Source organism: Coregonus lavaretus (genome assembly GCF_964263955.1).
Source record: "Coregonus lavaretus genome assembly, chromosome: 20".
Taxonomy (NCBI): domain Eukaryota; kingdom Metazoa; phylum Chordata; class Actinopteri; order Salmoniformes; family Salmonidae; genus Coregonus; species Coregonus lavaretus.
The window spans coordinates 38,323,816-38,345,120 of record NC_140007.1 but is presented as its reverse complement, the minus strand read 5'-3'; the positions used below and the strand labels follow the sequence as shown (position 1 = coordinate 38,345,120).

The window sequence follows — 21,305 nt, the reverse complement described above, 5'->3', positions numbered from 1 at the left end:
AGCACATTGAGCGCGTGGGACAGTCCGGAAGACTTGATCCCCTCCGTGAGTGATAGGCGACACATTCTTCTCTTATTGAGCGCTACAAGAGGAATGAAAAGGGATTTGCTGCTCTCATCTCCCTTTTTTTTGCCCTCTTTTCATTAGGATTGGAAGGAGGGAGAGTTAATTGTCTTCATAGGGCACAATGAATAAAGAAAACAAAAACGGACAAAAAAGAGGAGAAAGGAAAATCAAAAATAACCAGGGCAATCCACCAGTGTAAATTGCACATATTACTAACGGAATCTCACGGTAATCAAATAATCCATCGATTCCTTAGAAATGAGGGTTATTAATGCTTGTAGTATTTTCCCACAGGCTCATGCTCTGTCTTCCACATCCAGTCTTCCTGAATTAAGTCAAAACAATGAGATGTGTGTGTCTGTGTGTGGAGATGTGCTGTGACTGTGAGTGCGCACAGCCTGGTTTTCTACTCCCATTGATAGTGCATGCGCGAGGCTGGTCGGTGTCACGGTACAGTACAGTTATAGCGGAATTTGAGCCATCTAAACTGCACTTTTTACCCGCTGGTTGGATTACTCCGTTAACCGCGTCTCCTCCTTCTTTATCAAACTCTCGTATAGCCTACATTCTCAAGATGTTTTCAGTGGCTTGCCCCATTTCTCATCCTTCTCCTTCCATCAGCCGATATCATACACTGAGTGTACAAAACAGTAAGGAAACCTGCTCTTTCCACGACATTTTACATTTACATTTTACATTTAGCAGACGCTCTTATCCAGAGCGACTTACAGGAGCAATTAGGGTTAAGTGCCTTGCTCAAGGGCACATCGACAGATTTTTCACCTAGTCGGCTCGGGGATTAGAACCAGCGACCTTTCGGTTACTGGCACAACGCTCTTAACCACTAAGCTAGACTGACCAGGTGAATCCAGGTGAAAGCTATGATCCCTTATTGATGTCACTTGTTAAATCCACTTCAATCAGTGTAGATGAAGGGGAGGAGCCAGGTTAAAGAAGGATTTTTAAGCATTGAGACATGTGTGCCATTCAGAGGGTGAATGGGCAAGACAAAATATTTTAGTGCCTTTGAATTGGGTATGGTAGTAGGTGCCAGGCAAACTATTTTGAGTCAAGAACTGCAACGCTGCTGGGTTTTTAATGCTAAACAGTTTCCGTGTGTAGGCTATCAAGATTTGTCCACCAACCAAAGGACATCCAGCCAACTGTAGGAAGCATTGGAGTCAACATGGGCCAGCATCCCTGTGTGTGTGTGGGGGGGTGTTCTTAATGTTTTGTACACTCATTGTAATGACAAATTATTTGGATATTAGGCATTTCATCTTTAGGATATAGTAGCTATTATGAGCCTACATTTTGTGCCCAATTAAAAATATGAAATATACTGTATTTTTGGAGACTTTAGCTCTTACAGACTCTTTGCGCGCACACACAAGCACACACACACAATCATCAAAAATAACACATTATAAATGAATAAGACCAAAGTTGATTAATCATGATGATTCACCAATTTGGGAATTGTTCTTAATTATTCACATTTGATTTAGAAGGTTTTATAAATGTCACCCAAGAAGAAAAGCTAATTCCCAAAACATCTGGCATGCAGACCTCCCTCGACGCATGTGTCTTGTAATCATCAGCCATCTCCTCATCTACAACAGACTGGGTGGAATATGAGCAAATATCCCCCATAGACCCATAGACAGACAATTCATTGAAATCAGGCTACATGGTGTCCTTATACTGTCCTATCTGATTCTGTATATGGTTGGAGTTAAGTTTCTTGTTTAGGTATCTAGGATCAGCCATAAGGAATTATGGCATCTGATAATTCTCTCCCAGCTAGCACATAACAATCTGAGAACCATATGTTTCTTAGAGAGCTTGATGAGAGCATGGTTGTCCTACGGTTATTTTGCATAAGACCTGCCCACAACTTTCTGAGAATGGTACACGATAGTTGCTTGTATTTGGAACATTTACATTAACATTTACGTCATTTAGCAGACGCTCTTATCCAGAGCGACTTACAAATTGGTGCATTCACCCTATAGCCAGTGGGATAACCACTTTACAATATGTGTTTTTTTTTTTTTTTTTTTTTTTTTTGGGGTGGGGAGGGGGGTAGAAGGATTACTTCATCCTATCCCAGGTATTCCTTAAAGAGGTGGGGTTTCAAATGTCTCCGGAAGGTGGTGAGTGACTCCGCTGTCCTGGCGTCGTGAGGGAGCTTGTTCCACCATTGGGGTGCCAGAGCAGCGAACAGTTTTGACTGGGCTGAGCGGGAACTATGCTTCCGCAGAGGAAGGGGAGCCAGCAGGCCAGAGGTGGATGAACGCAATGCCCTCGTTTGGGTGTAGGGACTGATCAGAGCCTGAAGGTACAGAGGTGCCGATCCCCTCACAGCTCCATAGGCAAGCACCATGGTCTTGTAACAGATGCGAGCTTCAACTGGAAGCCAGTGGAGTGTGCGGAGGAGCGGGGTGACGTGAGAGAACTTGGGAAGGTTGAACACCAGACGGGCTGCGGCATTCTGGATGAGTTGTAGGGGTTTAATGGCACAGGCAGGGAGCCCAGCCAACAGCGAGTTGCAGTAATCCAGACGGGAGATGACAAGTGCCTGGATTAGGACCTGTGCCGCTTCCTGTGTAAGGCAGGGTCGTACTCTCCGAATGTTGTAGAGCATGAACCTGCAGGATCGGGTCACCGCCTTGATGTTAGCGGAGAACGACAGGGTGTTGTCCAGGGTCACGCCAAGGCTCTTCGCACTCTGGGAGGAGGACACAACGGAGTTGTCAACCGTGATGGCGAGATCATGGAACGGGCAGTCCTTCCCCGGGAGGAAGAGCAGCTCCGTCTTGCCAGGGTTCAGGAACATTGTCAGCACAAGGCATTGTAACTCGACAAAAAAAAACATTATTTTATTGGTATTTCATTACTTCAACAGAACGTTTCCTAAAAGTTCAAACATGGTTACATATCATTAGCATTTTGGTAATGTTCTAGGAATGTTCTACAACTGGTTTGACATTGGGAATGTTCTCAAATTGTTCCAAGAACTTTAAAACGTCCTTCTGTGGGAATTTCAGTACTTCAGCATAACATTTCCTACAGGTTTCCTCATGGTTCTATTTAAAGTAATGTTCTCAAGTTGTTCTGAGAACTTTAAGAAAACTTTCCATTAAAACCACAAGAAAACTTCAGTAACGTTCAGAGAACGCTCTAAGAATGTTATTTAAAAACATACATTCCGTTCTCAGAACGTGAAGAAAACTTTCCGTAAAAACCACAAGAAAACTTTAGTTACATTCAGAGAACGTAGTAAGAATTGTATTTGAAAACATATACATTCCCTTCTCAGCATCAACAAAACTCTCTCTATCCTCTATTTGTTAAGTGTGTTCAGGTGTGTTGGCTGCACTCATTAATTGGCTTAATGAGTGCTTGTTTCCTTTGAAATGGGGTCTGTTTGCAACAAGCTCTCACAGTCTCACTGCAGAATTAGACGTTCATCCACGTTCTCCAAACGTCACATTACGAAGTGTTTTTGTTGCTCCTGCTGCTCTGTATAGTTCAATTTCTCCAAACGTCACATTACGAAGTGTTTTTGTTGCTCCTGCTGCTCTGTATAGTTCAATTTCTCCAAACGTCACATTACGAAGTGTTTTTGTTGCTCCTGCTGCTCTGTATAGTTCCATTTCTCCAAATGTCACATTACGAAGTGTTTTTGTTGCTCCTGCTGCTCTGTATAGTTCAATTTCTCCAAATGTCACATTACGAAGTGTTTTTGTTGCTCCTGCTGCTCTGTATAGTTTCATTTCTCCAAACGTCACATTACGAAGTGTTTTTGTTGCTCCTGCTGCTCTGTATAGTTCCATTTATAATAATAATAATAATAATATGCCATTTAGCAGACGCTTTTATCCAAAGCGACTTACAGTCATGCGTGCATACATTTTTTTGTGTACGGGTGGTCCCGGGGATCGAACCCACTACCTTGGCGTTACAAGCGCCGTGCTCTACCAGCTGAGCTACAGAGGACCACCATTTCTCCAAACGTCGATTTTAGAAGTTACGGGTTAAGTTTAGGCACTCATTCTGAATGGTTAAGGTTTGGGATAGGGTTAAAACATTACGTTTAGACACTCATTACAAGTAGTTAAGGTAAGGGTTAAGGTTTGGGATAGGGTTAAAACATTACGTTTAGACACTCATTACAAGTAGTTAAGGTAAGGGTTAAGGTTTGGGATAGGGTTAAAACATTACGTTTAGACACTCATTACAAGTAGTTAAGGTAAGGGTTAAGGTTTGGGACAGGGTTAAAAGCAATAATAAAAAACCAGTGTCCTGGGATCGAACACACAACCTTCTGATCCAGAGACGGAATTATGCCCATCCATCCTTGCAAAACCCAAGCCTACTTGATGGTAACAGTGCTCATTGTTGCCGCTAGTGGCCGGTTTTGAAGGCATTTCGCGACGTCCTCAGGATAGACGTCCAATTTCGACGTCAATCTTGAACGACCTGGCTTCTGTTTGAATAGACTAAATTGAACAGTTGTGTATGCGTAAAAAACATGGCATGCTAGCTCCATCCTGGTGGCGCAGTAGACTAATTAGTGAACAGAAGATTAAAGGTTTGAATCTGATGTCGTGTCACAATAAAACTGGCTATATACACAGGGTATCAGTACTGAGTCGATGTGCAGGGGTACGAGGTAATTTACATAGATATGTACATATAACTAGGAATAAAGTGACAGATAATAAACAGTAGCAGCAGCGTATGTGATGAGTCAAGAAAGTTAGTACAAAAAAGGGACAATGCAGAGAGTCTGGGTAGCTATTTGGTTAACAATTTAACTAACTATTTAGCTGTCTTATGGCTTGGGGGTAGAAGCTGTTCAGGGTCCTGTTGGTTCCAGACTTGCTGCATCGGTACAGATTGCTGTGCGGTAGCAGAGAAAACAGTCTATGCCTTGGGTGGCTAGAGTCTTTGACAATCTTTAGGGACTTCCTCTGACACCACCTGGTATAGAGGTGCTGGATGTCAGTGAGCTCAGCCCCAGTGATGTACTGGGCCGTATGCACTACCCTCTGTAGCACCTTGTGGTAAAAGTCTTATTGAAACATTCTGTGAAAGTTTTAAGGAAGTTATTTAAAAACCTCCAAATACCCTGTAATTTCTGTTCTCAGATCATTCATAAAACCTCCCAGGAAAACTTTCAAGGAACCAGAGTAAAACGTTCTCAGAACCTCCCTGCAACCTAAAAATAAACGTTCCCAGAATAGGCAAAAGCTTCACTTCTGTTCTCAGAACATTTAAAAAACCTTCAGTTTTACCGGTCAGGAAACATATGACTTTGTTCCCACAACCAATGTGAAACCAAAAACATACGTTCCCACAAATTCCAAGGAACCAAATGTGTCTCACCCCTCGCTCTCCCTCATGGTTTAAGGACATGATAGGTTATTTTGTCCAGGGGTTTTAATGAGTGCTATCCTACATCGTTTATACTCCTGCTTCTTAAAGGTGCTGCTCAAACGGGCTTCCTGGGGCACTCATGCGACACCGAGCAGATTAGAGTCCCCAATCCGGATAAAGCGACGCCTTTTATATAGAAATCAACTTCAAATCACTTTTTAAGCCACTTAGATATACATGACAAGCTAGAATGCTAAAGCACTTTTCATTGCCGGAGTTTAGGGAATAGAAGGAGATTAAATTAAGAATTGGTGTCACTATGTGAACCGGTGGCGGTTAAGGGGGGTTTTAACTCAATTTTATGAAGCCACATCACACATTTTTATGTTATAATACCTAGTTATTTGGAAGCATGAACAAGGATGAATTGGAATTCGATAGTTTATCTGGATGCACCTGCTGATTAAATTCTAATTGTATTATGCCAAGTAACTGATTATGTGCATGATAGATAAGGCCTATTTTACTTAATTTACATTTGAGTCAACCTGAGGGATATCCCATGGGCAGTATATTTCAAACACCCTAAACCAGCTGGGTGGAAAAACTTTATCAGAGGCCTCAGCATCTCATCTGGTGCATTTGTCATTTCTTGGGAAGCTATAGTCTCCAAAGGCTAAAAGACAGACAAGAGGATGGGTGTTATTTTGGCACAGACATGTCAAAGGCAACTTGCCAAACTTAAAAGACTGAGAGAAAACATTTTTGGTATTGTGCGACACTTTCCTCTATGAAAGGTTATGAAGCATGAAAATATCCTTATATCAAAGAAATTGAAAACTGCTGAAGTGTGACAATAAACAATAACTTATTTGAACTTTAAGTCAACAATTGTATTCAACATTTGATGACTTGTTTGCAAATGACATTAAACAAAGACTCTATTCCTTTCTGCATGTAAAGGGGTTTTTTCATTCTCTGAAAAAATAATCAAACTGTTATGGAGTGATTAAGTTGTTTTAAACACAATAATAAAGAACAGACCCGCTGATTGAGGTGGGAGGAAGCGGGGAGGAAGAGGGGGAACAGATGACTGTTTACCCAAGTATCGTTGGAGCGCCGCGAGGAGAGCCGCGCGCCTGCCTGCTGCTGCCTCTAGCTCCCTGTCGTACAGTGGAACCAGCAGCAACCAACCAATCCCCTCCCCCCAACACTATAGTCATTTATTTCCTAGACATATCTAGAATGATTTTTCTCTTGGGTTTCATCTGAATATATTTTCGTTTTCTTTCAGTTGTATCCAACAAAATAGGAAACATCCATATCAGTGATGTTAAATATGAAAGTGTTTTCCATTATTATCTGGTAGTAAGATTTCTCACTCACAGCCAGTCGACCTGATGGCGATGGTGATGCTGGTGAGGAAAATGGTACCTGCGCGAAAAGTCTTTGGATATGTTATGACACTTATTGGCTATCGGTCAAATTCACATAATGGTTAGTCAACTGTTGATGCTTTTCGCATAAGGTCAATACTTGGAAAACAACCGCCTGTAGCGACATCTCCCCTCCCTTATTTTCTCTCCTCCTCCCCTTCACGTTTGCCCCAAACCATTCTGCTCCCTTTCTTCACTCCTCGTTCTTTTGGAGGCACATCCATAATCTACTTCACTCTTGTCCAATTCTTATTTTAATCAATTTTCACACCAGTGTTTTAATGTCACGTCGGGAAAGACGCTTACCAAAATGGAGATATCACATACATTCCGTTGGGACCATGTCCTGATTCTGGCAGCGGCACTTACGTCACCTGCAATCACGTAAGTAGCCCGAGGGAGTGACGAGAAGTTGATAAAGTGGTGATGATGTTCAATGAGCATTCCGTGGATGATAAATAATTAAAACGAAAAGTAATGTCGGAGGGCAATTTTGTTAAGCTACTCATATTTCCTTGAGGTTGATCTAATATTCTATTTTAGTTAAATAACTTGTTAGTGCACATGTTACAATGCCTTGATGTCTGCGTTCAAACCTGTCTCACTAACATGCTTATTGCTGCCTGCTGTTACCGCTGACATCACGATTTCAAAATGTTTCTTTGTTTGTGACCTGTAATGACACACACACACACACACACACACACACACACACACATACACACACACACACACACACACACACACACACACACACACACACACACACACACACACACACACACACACACACACACACACACACACACACACACACACAAGCTAATCAGAACCAACAGTTGGAAGACTGCATGATTAAGGACATGCAAAACAAAGATGGTTTAGTAACAATGCCATCCAGGTTTCTACTGCACACTTTTTACAATACTGTGCTTCACTGTAATTTGTGTAACTAAAAGTAGTGAAGACATGTAAGTAGGCCTACTGTAGATACAGTATGATGGTTATCCCAGAGATAATAATCAACATTCTATTTCCTTGAAAATACGTATTTTCCCAGAATTTAGCATTATGCTGTGTCAGCAAATACTTTTGTCTGAATCTTCATTTCATTACATAACACTTTCACTCTTAGATGGAGGGCTGGAGCAGGCACGTCACAGATAGATATTGCTCTAGAGTTGATTGATGAACCCTGTGCCAACGCCACTGTATCCCCTCCTTCCCTCCTCAACGCATGTATGCCCACCTCAGGGTGCTGTGTAATGACATCCTGGGTCTGAAGGTGGCAGGAGATCCGGTGCTGACCCCTAACTCTGTCTGCCTGAAGCTGGCGGGCCTGAGCAAGCGTCAGATGCGTCTGTGTGTTCGGAGCCCCGACGTGACGGCCTCGGCCCTGCAGGGCATACAGGTCATAGGGATATATAATACAATTAATTGTTTTATACAATATTTGACCATATTTGATCAGGGTCTAGAATGAAGATTCCCTGACCAAGATGGCCATCATTTTAGTCACGTTGCGAAAATGCCAATGACCATTCTAGTGTTGTATTTATTTCTGTGCATCCAGGTGGCCATCCACGAGTGCCAGCACCAGCTCAGAGACCAGCGGTGGAACTGTTCTACCCTGGAGAGCCACGACAAGCTGCCCCACCAGAACGCAATCCTCAACAGGGGTGAGTGAGACACAGGGGCAGAGAAAGATGGAGGGTGGGCATGCAGACAGGTGATTTATCATGTGTTCTGACCAGAAAAAACTCCAGGTCCCTAGCCAGGAAAACTTTTAGGCCTTAGGTTGGGATAGTAGACAAAAAAAGGATGCTGAAATGTATTTGTATGCTTTCCTTTATAGAATAAGAATAATGAATGGATATGAAGTTTTCCTGTGGTATCTAGATTATAGCCAGTATGATGACATCATGACTCTGATGTGTCTCTCTCCGCTCTCCCCCAGGCTTCAGGGAGACTGCCTTCTCTCTGTCTCTGCTGGCAGCGGGTGTGGCACACTCCGTGGCTTCCGCCTGCAGCCTGGGCAAGCTCCGGGACTGCGGCTGCGAGGCCAAGCGTCGCCTGGACGATGACAAGATCCGTCTCAAACTCACCCAGCTGCAGCTGCAGACCCTACAGAGAGGCGGGGCCAGAGCGGGCATGGGAGGGGGCGGGGGAGGTGGGCCCCCCCCCAAGGATTTCAGAGATGTGCCAGCCAGCCTGCGTTCTGGTTCTACCCACCCCTCCTCCCTCCTCAATCCCCTGCCAGAGGACTTCAGCCCCCTGCAGGAAACCTGGGAGTGGGGGGGCTGTAGCCATGACACCCACTTCGGCGAGAGATTCTCCAGGGATTGGTTGGACTCCCGTGGGACTCCGAGGGATATCCACGCCCGTATGAGGATACACAATAACAGGGTGGGCCGACAGGTAAGAGACTCTGACAGATAGGATTCATCTTGTGTATTTTTATCAAGATGATAACTGCAGGGATTCAGGCTCTCATTTGGTGAAGGTTTCGCAATGGAATTCATCAAGTTTTCTAACATTCATGGAATTTAATATTGAATTGAATTAATTAGTTATAAATGTTTATTACAGATTTATAAACTATCTATAAACTACTTATAAAACATGTATAAACAATTTTTAAGCTGCAAAATGTAACTTTTTGGGTGACCCGACCAAATTCACATAGAAATGTGTGTTATAAATCTGTCATTTTCATTGAAGGCAAGTCTAAGAATCAGTAGATCTGTTCTATGTCTGCTATTTCTATGCTTCCCGTTCTTCAGTTCGATTTTTTCGTCTTTTACTTTAGGTTTTGTACACCAGCTTCAAACAGCTGAAAATACAATGTTTTTGGTTATGGAAAATATATTTCACAGTGGTTTAGATGGTACAATTATTCTCTACACTATATTTGCTTGTTTTGTCACAGAAACTGAAATTAGGCGAACTATTAGAAATGTTGCAACCAGGAAATGGCGGAGCGATTTCTGCATAGTGCATCTTTAAATATGTTTATAGTTGTTACCCCAGTACATTGCAATCAGAACCTTTCTAGACTTCTATGAATATTGACATGATTGTTTCCCCCTGCACAGCTTGTCACGGACAACATGAAGCGGAGGTGTAAGTGCCACGGCACGTCAGGCAGCTGCCAGTTCAAGACCTGCTGGTACGTGTCTCCTGAGTTCAGGCTGCTGGGTTCTCTGCTGAGGGATAAGTTCCTCGCTGCCATCTTCATCAACTCCCAGAACAAGAACAACGGGGTGTTCAACCCCCGTGTTGCAGCCAGCAATGGAGCCTCGAATGGGGTTAGGAACAGGGCTGGAGTGGGGTCCAGATCTGGGTCTGGGGGCGTTGGGAGCCCAAACAATGGGGGTCGGCGGAGGCCGAGTGTGTCACGGGAGCTGGTCTACTTTGAGAAGTCTCCAGATTTCTGTGAACGGGAGCCATCCCTGGACTCATTGGGCACCCAGGGACGGATCTGCAACAAGACAAGCCACAGCATGGACAGCTGCGGGTCCCTGTGCTGTGGGAGAGGACACAACATCCTGAAGCAGACACGTAGTGAGAGGTGCCACTGCCGCTTCCACTGGTGCTGCTACGTGCTCTGTGAGGAGTGTCGAGTCACTGAGTGGGTCAACGTCTGTAAGTAGACCAGTAGCGTCCTGTGAGGACCCATCCGATAGCATGGCATGGGATCCACCCATTGACTCGCCAATGTACTACGCACAAACCCACACAACTAAACCTTTCATTTAGTATATGGGTAGACGATGGGTAGATGGGTAGACAATCCACTTCTTCTACTAAGGCCCATCCAGGACTCTTACTTACTTATTTAATTAATAATCTTCATGCCTTGGGACACATGGGCCTTCATAAGAGAGAGAGAGTGCTACTATTTCTAGTCAGCATTGGCAGCCTTCTTGGTTAGGGTTCCTGTCAGGCCACAGTCTTTGATGTTCTTCTCAACTGTCCTCCAGGTTTCTCCTGGACATTTTCAGGACACAGAATGGCGAAATCTACCCTTTAACTCTGTCCAATGTACACACATCCACCCAACCAAACCTTTCATTTGTGTCTCCCACATAATCTGTTTATCCCCCACTTCTTCTTCTTCTTCTTCTTCTTCTTTCTTCTTCTTCTTCTTCTTCTTCTTCTTCTTCTTCTTCTTCTTCTTCTTCTTCTTCTTCTTCTTCTTCTTCTTCTTCTCTTTTTTTCTTTTCTTTCCGTCATCTGGGATCTATTTTCCCTTTGTTGCCTGTTGTTATTCTCAAAATGCCAAGTCAGAGATTGAAGACGACGTGACTCATGTCATTTGTCTTTCTTTCCTCTGCCTGTTTGGATGCAGACCTTTCAGCCATGAGAATCAGAATGCCCTGGACCCCATCTGCTGTTCTGTTCTGCGCTCCCCTGGTCTCTGCTCAGAAACAAAGAACACTCAAACAGCAGGAACGCATTATTATTTCAACTAAGTAATACCTAGGCTACTATTACAGTGTACAGTTTTTGTGTACATGAAACATTTATATTATTTTTGTGTGTGAATTTATTTAGACTCCGTTGCTTGGCATCTGCTGTGTGGGACCAGTTTATGAGAGGAACATACACTCTAAAAAGAAAAGGTTCCTGGCGGATCCTTTAAGGGTTCTTCAAATTGAAACTGTGGGGGAACCCCTATAAGTTATTCAAAGAACCCCTTTTAATGGATCCTCAAATAACCTTTTGAAGACCCCCCCCCCCCCATTATTATGAATAATAATAATAATAATAATAATAATAATAATAATAATAATAATAATAATACAGATAACAATAACAACAATAACACAATATTTGAGTTCTCCGTGTTTATTATGATTTTACTGGCAAAGCAGAATAAAAACATCTAAATATGAGGTAAACTCCCAGCAGAGCCCCAAGTCCAATGGGTATATCCTCTGGTGTGTTGATGTTAATGTGTTGATGTTCTCCGTATCCATAGCCAGAATTATTTTGCAGTGCATGGTGATCGAACAGGTTTCCTGTTATATTCATAGGTGTAGGGAGGGTGAAGTCTGTGAATCCAAATGTTTTAATTATACAGATGATTATCAAAACATGCACAAGACAGTATACATACATACCTTGGTTTTTGTGGTGAATGTAAAAAAAACCACACATACCTTGTCCATAATGTAGAGGCCTATGGGATATTCATTGAAGAGGTAAGGGAGGTGGATGGTAAATGTGATCTGCATAATATGCCAATACCAATTTACATACCTTTGTATGCCTCCTTGTTTGTATACCTGCAGACACAGACACAAAAGTGAGCAGTTCAGTCATCTGCACCCAATAAAGCTAGCCTTCAACATATTCTTATAGCCTACATATTCTTACCTCTTTGTTGATTGATATCCATTGAATTGTGTCCATTTTCTGTTTTTAGAAAGATTTGCACAAATATGAAAAGATAAATGGTATCATCATAAAACAATATAAATGTAGATCATACAAGGGACAAACCTTACCTTAAATTGCGGAGATCTTTACATTTTTCAGTTAAGTGCCTGCACCTGTGGCCCTTTCAAATTAAAATCCAAATGTTTCAGTTGGGCAGTTAGGTTCCTGCAAGAACCCCCACCAACTAAGAAGGTTCCTCGATTAACCCCACTTCCTATGGGGTTCTTGGAAGAACCTTTTGGGGGCCATTTTCAGTGCCATGAACCCTAAGTTTCTTCAAAGAACTTTGAGGATCTTAGAATAACCCTTGTTGAACCCCTCATTTTTAGAGTGTATGAGTCCCAATGACTGAGTGTGGCTCTGCTCAGGATGGTGAAGTTGAACTGAAGCTGTTATAGTCAACCAAGCCTGAACACAACAGTGGGACGCTGGAAAACAGACAAGTCACGTCACAAGTTCTGATATGGAATGTGGTAATGAACTCCAGAGGATGATTATACTCATTGGATATTTTGCACCTGCACCTCAAGACTAATTGGTTTCAATTATTTAATGGCAATTCTCCATTGCATGAACCAGGAGGAACTAACGAAACAGAACTAAAGAGAACCAGGCATGATGGTTCCTCAATGTGTTTCCACTACCAACGGAATCAGAACCAGAGTCATCTAGTGGGGACAGTTTGTTCTCTCTATCGATTTTCTTGGAGAAGAAAAGCCATGTTTGGCTCTTGGTTGAGGGATGCTTTCGATCCCTCTCCATACTGAACTGCAGGTCATTTAGGAATACTGTACCTAGAATTGTAACAATCGTAACCAGGAAATGACCACACATGCTGTATTATTGCTGTTTCTTTTGTTTTGTGATTATGTTTTATTTAGTCAATCAATATAATTATTATGCCACAAATATGCCGCTACTTATTGTTGCCGGACGGAAATTGTCTCATTCCATTGTGAGAACAGCGGTGACTATAGGTCTCTGCATGTCTGATAGGTTTCAATGCTATTAAATGCGTGGGAAGGAGTGTATGACTGCCCACTTTGGGAGAAAGGTTGAGAATTGGATTGATTATATCAAACCCAGGCAAGTCATGCTCTATTCCCATGACCTGGATTAGGGAGCTGATGGTGTGGTGGGGTGAGGTGTGGGAGGGTTGGAGGTATAGGGCATAACCCACTGGGCACAAACTAGTTGAATTAACGTTGTTTCAACGTAATTTGTCAACATATTGTGACTTGGAAAATACATTTGATTTGAAAAAAGTAATCAACTGTTGTTTTGAGGGTGAAATTTCAACCACAGGATTATGTCATCATGGTAACCAAATTTCAACATAGACAAACCTTGTATAATATATGTTGAATTTGTACCTTTAAAACAACATCAGAAAAAAAAACTATAGGCTGGGAAGCACCTTTTACTGGAGAGTTGATCTATCTACATCAGGAGTCGCCAACCTTTTCTAGCATGAGAGCTACTTTTAAAAAAATGAAATATGTCACGAGCTACAATTTTTTTCTAGTCGTTAAATAGACACATTCTTCTCCTCCTCTTCCCCTGCAACTCTTCCCCGCAACTCTTCCACAGGATCTTAGTGTACAAGAGAAAGTAGTGCACTAGGTTTTCTGCCAATGTACCTGGTAAAATAATGGTTAATAAATGACTTTAAGGGTGCCCTATACAATGTGTGTTTTTTCCCCAAAAATTATGTTTTATATTTTCCAAAATTATGTTCTCACAGTTTAATTTGTCCTGTTTTTAGATTATAATTTTTGTCAGTCTCAAAAATGCAATTGTTCATAGAGAAACAACACAATTGGATGTTCTGAGTCCATGTCAATGCATAAATTACATCAGAAGACAATTTCTTTAGGCCTTGAAGAAAATGAACACATTTAGATTTTTGAGTGTAATTCCCCTTTAATTGCGCATCTGGCCCTTTAATTCCGCACATCCATGGGCACATTTTGAGGTTACTGTGAATATACATTTCTTCACAATTGCTGTAATAATCTGTGCAGAATCTCGAACGGCATTGATCACTTGAACCATGTACTTTTAATGTAATCTCAACTGCAATCCAGGTCATTTGGATCAAGTTTAAAGTTTTCAAGTTGAAAGTTTTAATGTCACATGCACAAGTACATTGAAATGCCTTTCTTGCGAGCGCTAAATCCAACAATGCAGTAATCAATAATAATGTAATACTAAAAATAACAAGGTAGAACAAAAAATAAATAGAAATAACAAATAAGAAGAACACGAGAAAGTATATATAATTATATATACCGGGTAAATTCCATTACCATATTAACAATGTGCAGGGATACTGGAGTGATAGAGGTAGATATGTACAGTGAATTTGGAAAGTATTCAGACCCCTTGACTTTTTCCACATTTTGTTACATTACAGACTTATTCTAAAATTGATTAAATCGTTTTTCCCCCTCATCAATCTGCACACAATTCCCCATTGATAAAAAAAAAATAACAATACTCAAATATCACATTTAAATAAGTATTCACCCTTTACTCAGTACCTTGTTGAAGCAACTTTTGCAGCGATTACAGCCTCAATTCTTCTTGAGTATGACGCTACAAGCTTGGTAGACCTGTATTTGGGGAGTTTCTCCCATACCTCTCTGCAGATCCTCTCAAGCGCTGTCAGGTTGGATTGGGAGCGTCACTGCACAGCTATTTTCAGGTCTCTCCAGAGATGTTCGATCGGGTTCAAGTCCGGGCTCTGGCTGGGCCACTCAAGGACATTCAGAGATTTGTCCCGAAGCCACTCCTGTGTTGTCGTGGCTGTGTGCTTAGGGTCGCTGTCTTGTTGGAAGGTGAACCTTCACCTCAAATCAAATCAAATCAAATGTTATTTGACACATGTGCTGAATACAACAGGTGTAGACCTTACAGTGAAATGCTTACTTACAAGCCCTCAACCAACAATGCAGTTTTTAACAAAAAAAGGTGTTAAGTAAAAAATTAAAAATAGCAAATAATGAAAGAGCAGCAGTAAAATAAAATAACAGTAGGGAGGCTATATACAGGGGGTACCGGTACAGAGTCAATGTGTGGGGGCATCAGTTTGTCGAGGTAATTGAGGTAATATGTACATGTGGGTAGAGTTAAAGTGACTATGCATAAATAATGAACAGAGTAGCAGCAGCGTAAAAGAGGGGGTTGGGGTGGGGTGGGGTGGGGTGGGGGGGAAATGCAAATAGTCTGGGTAGCCATGATCAGCTGTTCAGGAGTCTTATGGCTTGTGGGTGGAAGCTTTTAGAAGCTTTTTGAACCTAGACTTGGCGCTCCGGTACCGCTTGCCATGAGGTAGCAGTGAGAACAGTCTATGACTAGGGTGAATGGAGTCTTTGACAATTTCTAAGGCCTTCCTCTGACACCGCCTGGTATAGAGGTCCTGGATGGCAGGAAGCTTGGCCCCAGTGATGTACTGGGCCGTAAGCAATACCCTCTGTAGTGCCTTGCGGTCGGAGGCAAACAGTTGCCACACCAGGCGGTGATGCAACCAGTCAGGATGCTCTCGATGGTGCAGCTGTATAACCTTTTGACGATCTGAGGACCCATGCTAAATCAATTTAGTCTCCTGAGGGGGAATAGGCTTTGTCGTGCCCTCTTCACGACTGTCTTGGTGTGTTTGGACCATGATAGTTTGTTGGTGATGTGGACACCAAGGAACTTGAAGCTCTCAACCTGTTCCACTACAGCCACGTCGATGAGAATGGGGGCGTGCTCAGTCCTCTTTTTTTTCCTGTAGTCCACAATCATCTCCTTTGTCTTGATCACGTTGAGGGAGAGGTTGTTATCCTGGCACCACATGGCCAGGTCTCTGACCTCCTCCCTATAGGCTGTCTCATCGTTGTCGGTGATCAGGCCTACCACTGTTGTGTCGTTGGCAAACTTAATCATGGCATTGGAGTGTAGGCTGGCCATGCAGTCATGGGTGAACAGGGAGTACAGGAGGGGACTGAGCACGCACCCCTGAGGGGCCCCCGTGTTGAGGATCAGCGTGGCAGATGTGTTGTTACCTACCCTTACCACCTGGGGGCGGCCCGTCAGGTAGTCCAGGATCCAGTTGCAGAGGGAGGTGTTTAGTCCCCAGGTCCTTAGCTTAGTGATGAGCTTTGAGGGCAGTATGGTGTTGAATGCTGAGCTGTAGTCAATGAATAGCATTCTCACGTAGGTGTTCCTCTTGTCCAGGTGGGAAAGGGTAGTGTGGAGTGCAATAGAGATTGCATCATCTGTGGATCTGTTGGTGCGGTATGCAAATTGGAGTGGGTCTAGGGTTTCTGGGATAATAGTGTTGATGTCATCAGACCAGAGAATCTTTAGGTACCTTTTGGCAAACTCCAAGCGGGCTGTCATGTGCCTTTACTGAGGAGTGGCTTCCGTCTGGCCACACTACCATAAAGGCCTGATTGCAGAGATGGTTGTCCTTCTGGAAGATTCTCCCATCTCCACAGAGGAACTCTGGAGCTCTGTCAGAGCCCTTCTCCCCCGATTGCTCAGTTTAGGCAGGCGGCCAGCACTAGGAAGAGTCTTGGTGGTTCCAAACTTCTTCCATTTAAGAATGATGGAGGCCACTGTGTTCGTGGGGACCTCCAATGCTGCAGACATTTTTTGGTACCCTTCCCCAGATCTGTGCCTCGACACAATCCTGTCTTGGAGCTCTTTGGACAATTCCTTCAACCTCATGGCTTGGTTTTTGCTCTGACATGCACTGTCAACTGTGGGACCTTATATAGACAGGTGTGTGCCTTTCCAAATCATGTCCAATCAATTGAATTTACCACAGGTGGACTCCAATCAAGGCCTCCTGTAGCTCAGTTGGTAGAGCATGGCGCTTGCAACGCCAGGGTTGTGGGTTTGATTCCCACGGGGGGAGGCAGTATGAAAAATGTATGCACTCACTAACTGTAAGTCGCTCTGGATAAGAGCGTCTGCTAAATGACTAAAATGTAAAATGTAGAAACATCTCAAGGATGATCAATGGAAACAGGATGCACCTGAGCTCAATTTCGAGTCTCATAGCAAAGGGTCTGAATACTTACGTAAATAAGGTATTTCAGCTTTTTATTTTAATACATTTGCAAAAATGTCTAAAAACCTGTTTTTGCTTTGTCATTATGGGGTATTGTGTGTAGATTGCTGAGGATTTTTATTTATTTAATATATTTTAGAATAAGGTTGTAACGTAACAAAATGTGAAAAAAGTCAAGGGATCTGAATACTTTCCGAAGGCACTGTGTAGGGGTAAGGCGACTAGGCATCTTTCCATGACATAGACTGACCAGGTGAATCCAGGTGAAAGCTATTGATGTCACCTGTTAAATCCAATTCAATCATTGTAGATGAAGGGGAGGAGACAGGTTAAATAAGGATTTTTAAGCCTTGAGACAATTGAGACATGGATTGTGCATGTGTGCCATTCAGAGGGTGCAGAGCAACAGATGGCTACAGTTAGTCAACTGACAATCCAGTACAACATTGGTGCCCAAAGACCCATGAAAGAATGCACAACTCATTGTACCTTTACACGAATAGGGTATGGCAGCTGACGACCTTACAGAGTTCCACTTCTTTCAACAAAAAACAAGAAACTGCAGTTGCAGTGGGCTAAGGAACGAAAACACTGGACACTGGAGAATTGGAAAAACACTGCCTGGTCTGATGAATCCCAGTTCCTGCTGTTTCATGCTGATGGGAGGACTAGGGTATGGAGAAAACCACATTAGTACATGCATCCATCATGCCGCATGTCAATATTGCAGGCTGGTGGTGGTGTGATGGTGTGGGGTGTCACACATTGGGCCCCTTGATAAAAGTGGAGCAACATTGAAATGCCACAGGATATCTGAATATCATTGCCAATCAGGTGCATCCCTTAATGGCAGCAGTGTATACATCTGCAAATTTATTTTTTTCAGCAGGATAATGCCACAAGGCTAGGATTGTCCAGGATTGGTTCCACGAACATGACAGTGAATTGAGCTTACTGCCGTGGCCTGCCCAGTCACCAGATCTCAATCCAATTGAGCATCTGTGGGATGAGATGGAACAAGCTATTCAGAGTAGAGATCCACTACCAGCCAACTTGACACAACTGTGGAAAGCATTGGGCCAGTCAACGTGGGCTAGCATCCCTGTGGACACCTTGTAGAGTCCATGCCCAGACGAATTGAGACCGTTCTGAGGGCAAAAGGGGGTGCAACTCAATATTAGCAAGGTGTTCCTGATGTTTTATACCATCAGTGTACGATAAACAGAGTAGCAGCAGTGTATATAATTGTCACGCCTGCTCCCGCTCCCCTTTCCTGGCGCTCGAGGGCGCCAGGCTGCTCATCGTTACACGCACCAGCGCTTCATGGGACTCACCTGGACTCCATCACGTCATTGATAGCCTCCCCTATATCTGTCACTTCCTCAGTTTCATTCCCGTGTCTGCATTAATGTCGTTATGTTTCACCTGAGGAGGAAGCGGCGCTGTCGTGCTGTCTTCACAACTGTGCGTGCATGTGTGGAACATTTTAAGTCCTTAGTGATTTGGACACCGAGGAACTTGAAGCTCTCGACCTGTTCCACTGCAGCCCCATCGATGTGGATGGGCTCGCCCCCCTGTTTAATATAGTCCACGATCAGCTCCTTGGTCTTACTGCTATTAGATGAAGCACAGTGATATCACATCAATTAATCTGTTGTATAAATAAACAAAATATCGGACATATTCCCATTTGCACTTTGCTGTGCTTTTAGATGGTTGAAAGGATAGTGAGAACACTTTGGAAATTTCAACTAAGCTGTCTTTTTAAATGGGCAAATATAGGTTGTAATCTCATTGATCAATGTGTCAACCAAATATTACCCAATTATCCACGTTGATATGACATAGTGTGCCCAGTGGGAAGTCTACAGGCCTACTCTACACTCCACACAGGAGAGAGGTGGTGAGACATGTTTTATGGCCACTTCCTTTATGCAGAGTGAGGTGGTTGTTATGAAAGCAGGATATTGTTTCCTGAAAGAATGACTTTTATTACTGAAGGAGAGAGGTATCAGGAGAGAGAGTGGTGATTATACCAGTCAGTCTCTTTTGTGTGTGTGTGCCTGGGATCATCTGTCCAGGGATCACAGCCAAGGGAGACTCACTACACCATGTGGTGCTGCTACTGAGGACGCTGTGTCCTTGTCTGTCTAAGTCAGACACAGACAAACAAACAGACAGGGATCTTGGGTGATTTACATACTCATCCCACATACAATTCAGTGCCTGGTTAGATTTAAGATAAGAGCATTCTCAGACTCGCACATATGGGGGAAATACTCACGACGGGATCCAGCTTGATCTTTGGGAGATCCAGATTGTCTTAGGCCTTCAATTATCAATATTACTTTGTTAGTGTGAACATGTGTCCACTGATTGAGACACCCCTTTGGTAGACTGTAAAAGTGAATGTGTGACTGTCCCAATGTCTGGATCAAGCGTGCTCACTCTGGTATTTAGTGAGCGAATAGCAGAGATGGGGAGACTGAGAAGTACTGGTATGGTATTGGAATGATAAGGGATAACTGGATCTCTAGTTTGCGTTTCTTCATTCCTTTATCATTTCACCCTGGAGCTGCTGCTGCTGCTGCGAAGGGAAATTTCCTGTCACCGTTTCTCCTGGTGAGAGAGAGAGAGGTTGGACAGCCCTGGATCGCTTTGTCTCTCTCCCTCTGTCTCTGTCAGTCTCTCTCAGTCTCTATCTCTCTCTCTCTCTCCCTCTGTCTCTGTCAGTCTCTCTCAGTCTCTATCTCTCTCTCTCTCCCTCTGTCTCTGTCAGTCTCTCTCAGTCTCTATCTCACTCTCTCTCCCACTCCCTCTTCTTCTTCCCCTCTCTATCTCTCTCCCCGACTCCCTCTCTCCTCTCTCTATCTCTGCTCCCTCTCTCTGACACTGCAGAGATGGATAGCTGCCGTCCTATGGGCTCCTGACCAATTCTGCTATTTTGTGTGTTTTATTTATGCTGACCTAAACTTTTTTTGCACATACTATTCTGCCATCATTTCCTATTACCGAAAACAGCTTCTGGACATCAGAACAGCGATCACTAACCTCAATTTAGATTGAAATGTCTACATCAACGAGTTGGCAGCTGTGGATGTACTGCTCATCCCGGACCAGGCCCCAATCCCTGGGACTCGGAAGAGGAAGAGACGGCACCAGAGAGGCGAATGTACAATCACTAGAGAACGAATTGGACGAGCTCCGTTCCAGACTATCCTATCAACGGGACCTGAAGAACTGTAATATTCTATGTTTCTCTGAGTTGTGGCTGAACAAGAACAATATACATGGATAATATACATCTAGCTGGTTTTTCTATGCATCGTCAAGACTGAAAGTCAGCTTCAGGTAAGGTTAAGGGGGTGTCTCTTTGTTAACAACAGCTGGTGCGCGATCTCCAATGTTAAGAAAGTCTCAAGGTTCTGCTCGCCTGAGTTTAGAATACCTCATGATAAACTGCAGACCATACTATTTACCAAGAGTTTTCATCTGTATTTTTCGTAGCATTTTTCGTAGCTGTCTATTTACCACTACAAATCGATGCTAGCAATAAGACCGCACTCAACGAGCTGTAGAGGGCCATAAGCAAACAAGAAAATGTACATCCAGGGGTGGTGCTTCTCGTGGCTGGTGATTTTAATGCATGAAAACTGAAATCTGTCCTACCTCATTTTTACGAGCATGTCACCTGTGCATCTAAAGGCGAAAAAACTCTACATCACCTTTACGCCACACACATAAACATATACAAAAGCTTATCACTACGACTGTGTTCCTGCGCAACACTCCAACACCATCATTAAGTTTGCTGACAACACGACGGTGGTTGGCCTGATCACTGACGACGATGAGAAAGCCTATAGGGAGGAGGTCAGTGACCTGGCAGTGTGGTGCCAGGACAGCATCCT

At 43.3% G+C, this 21,305-nt stretch overlaps 1 protein-coding gene across 1 annotated transcript; it reads left to right on the top strand.

The window, feature by feature from the left end:
* Positions 1-7,197: 7,197 nt before the first annotated feature.
* On the top strand, positions 7,198-10,540 carry LOC311147867 (protein Wnt-10b-like; the record flags this gene model as incomplete). Its single annotated transcript, XM_084184692.1, has 5 exons — positions 7,198-7,271; positions 8,142-8,298; positions 8,461-8,566; positions 8,845-9,305; positions 9,983-10,540. The coding sequence occupies 5 exons, from the start codon at positions 7,198-7,200 to the stop codon at positions 10,538-10,540; spliced, it is 1,356 nt and encodes a 451-aa protein (XP_084040818.1).
* Positions 10,541-21,305: the final 10,765 nt, after the last annotated feature.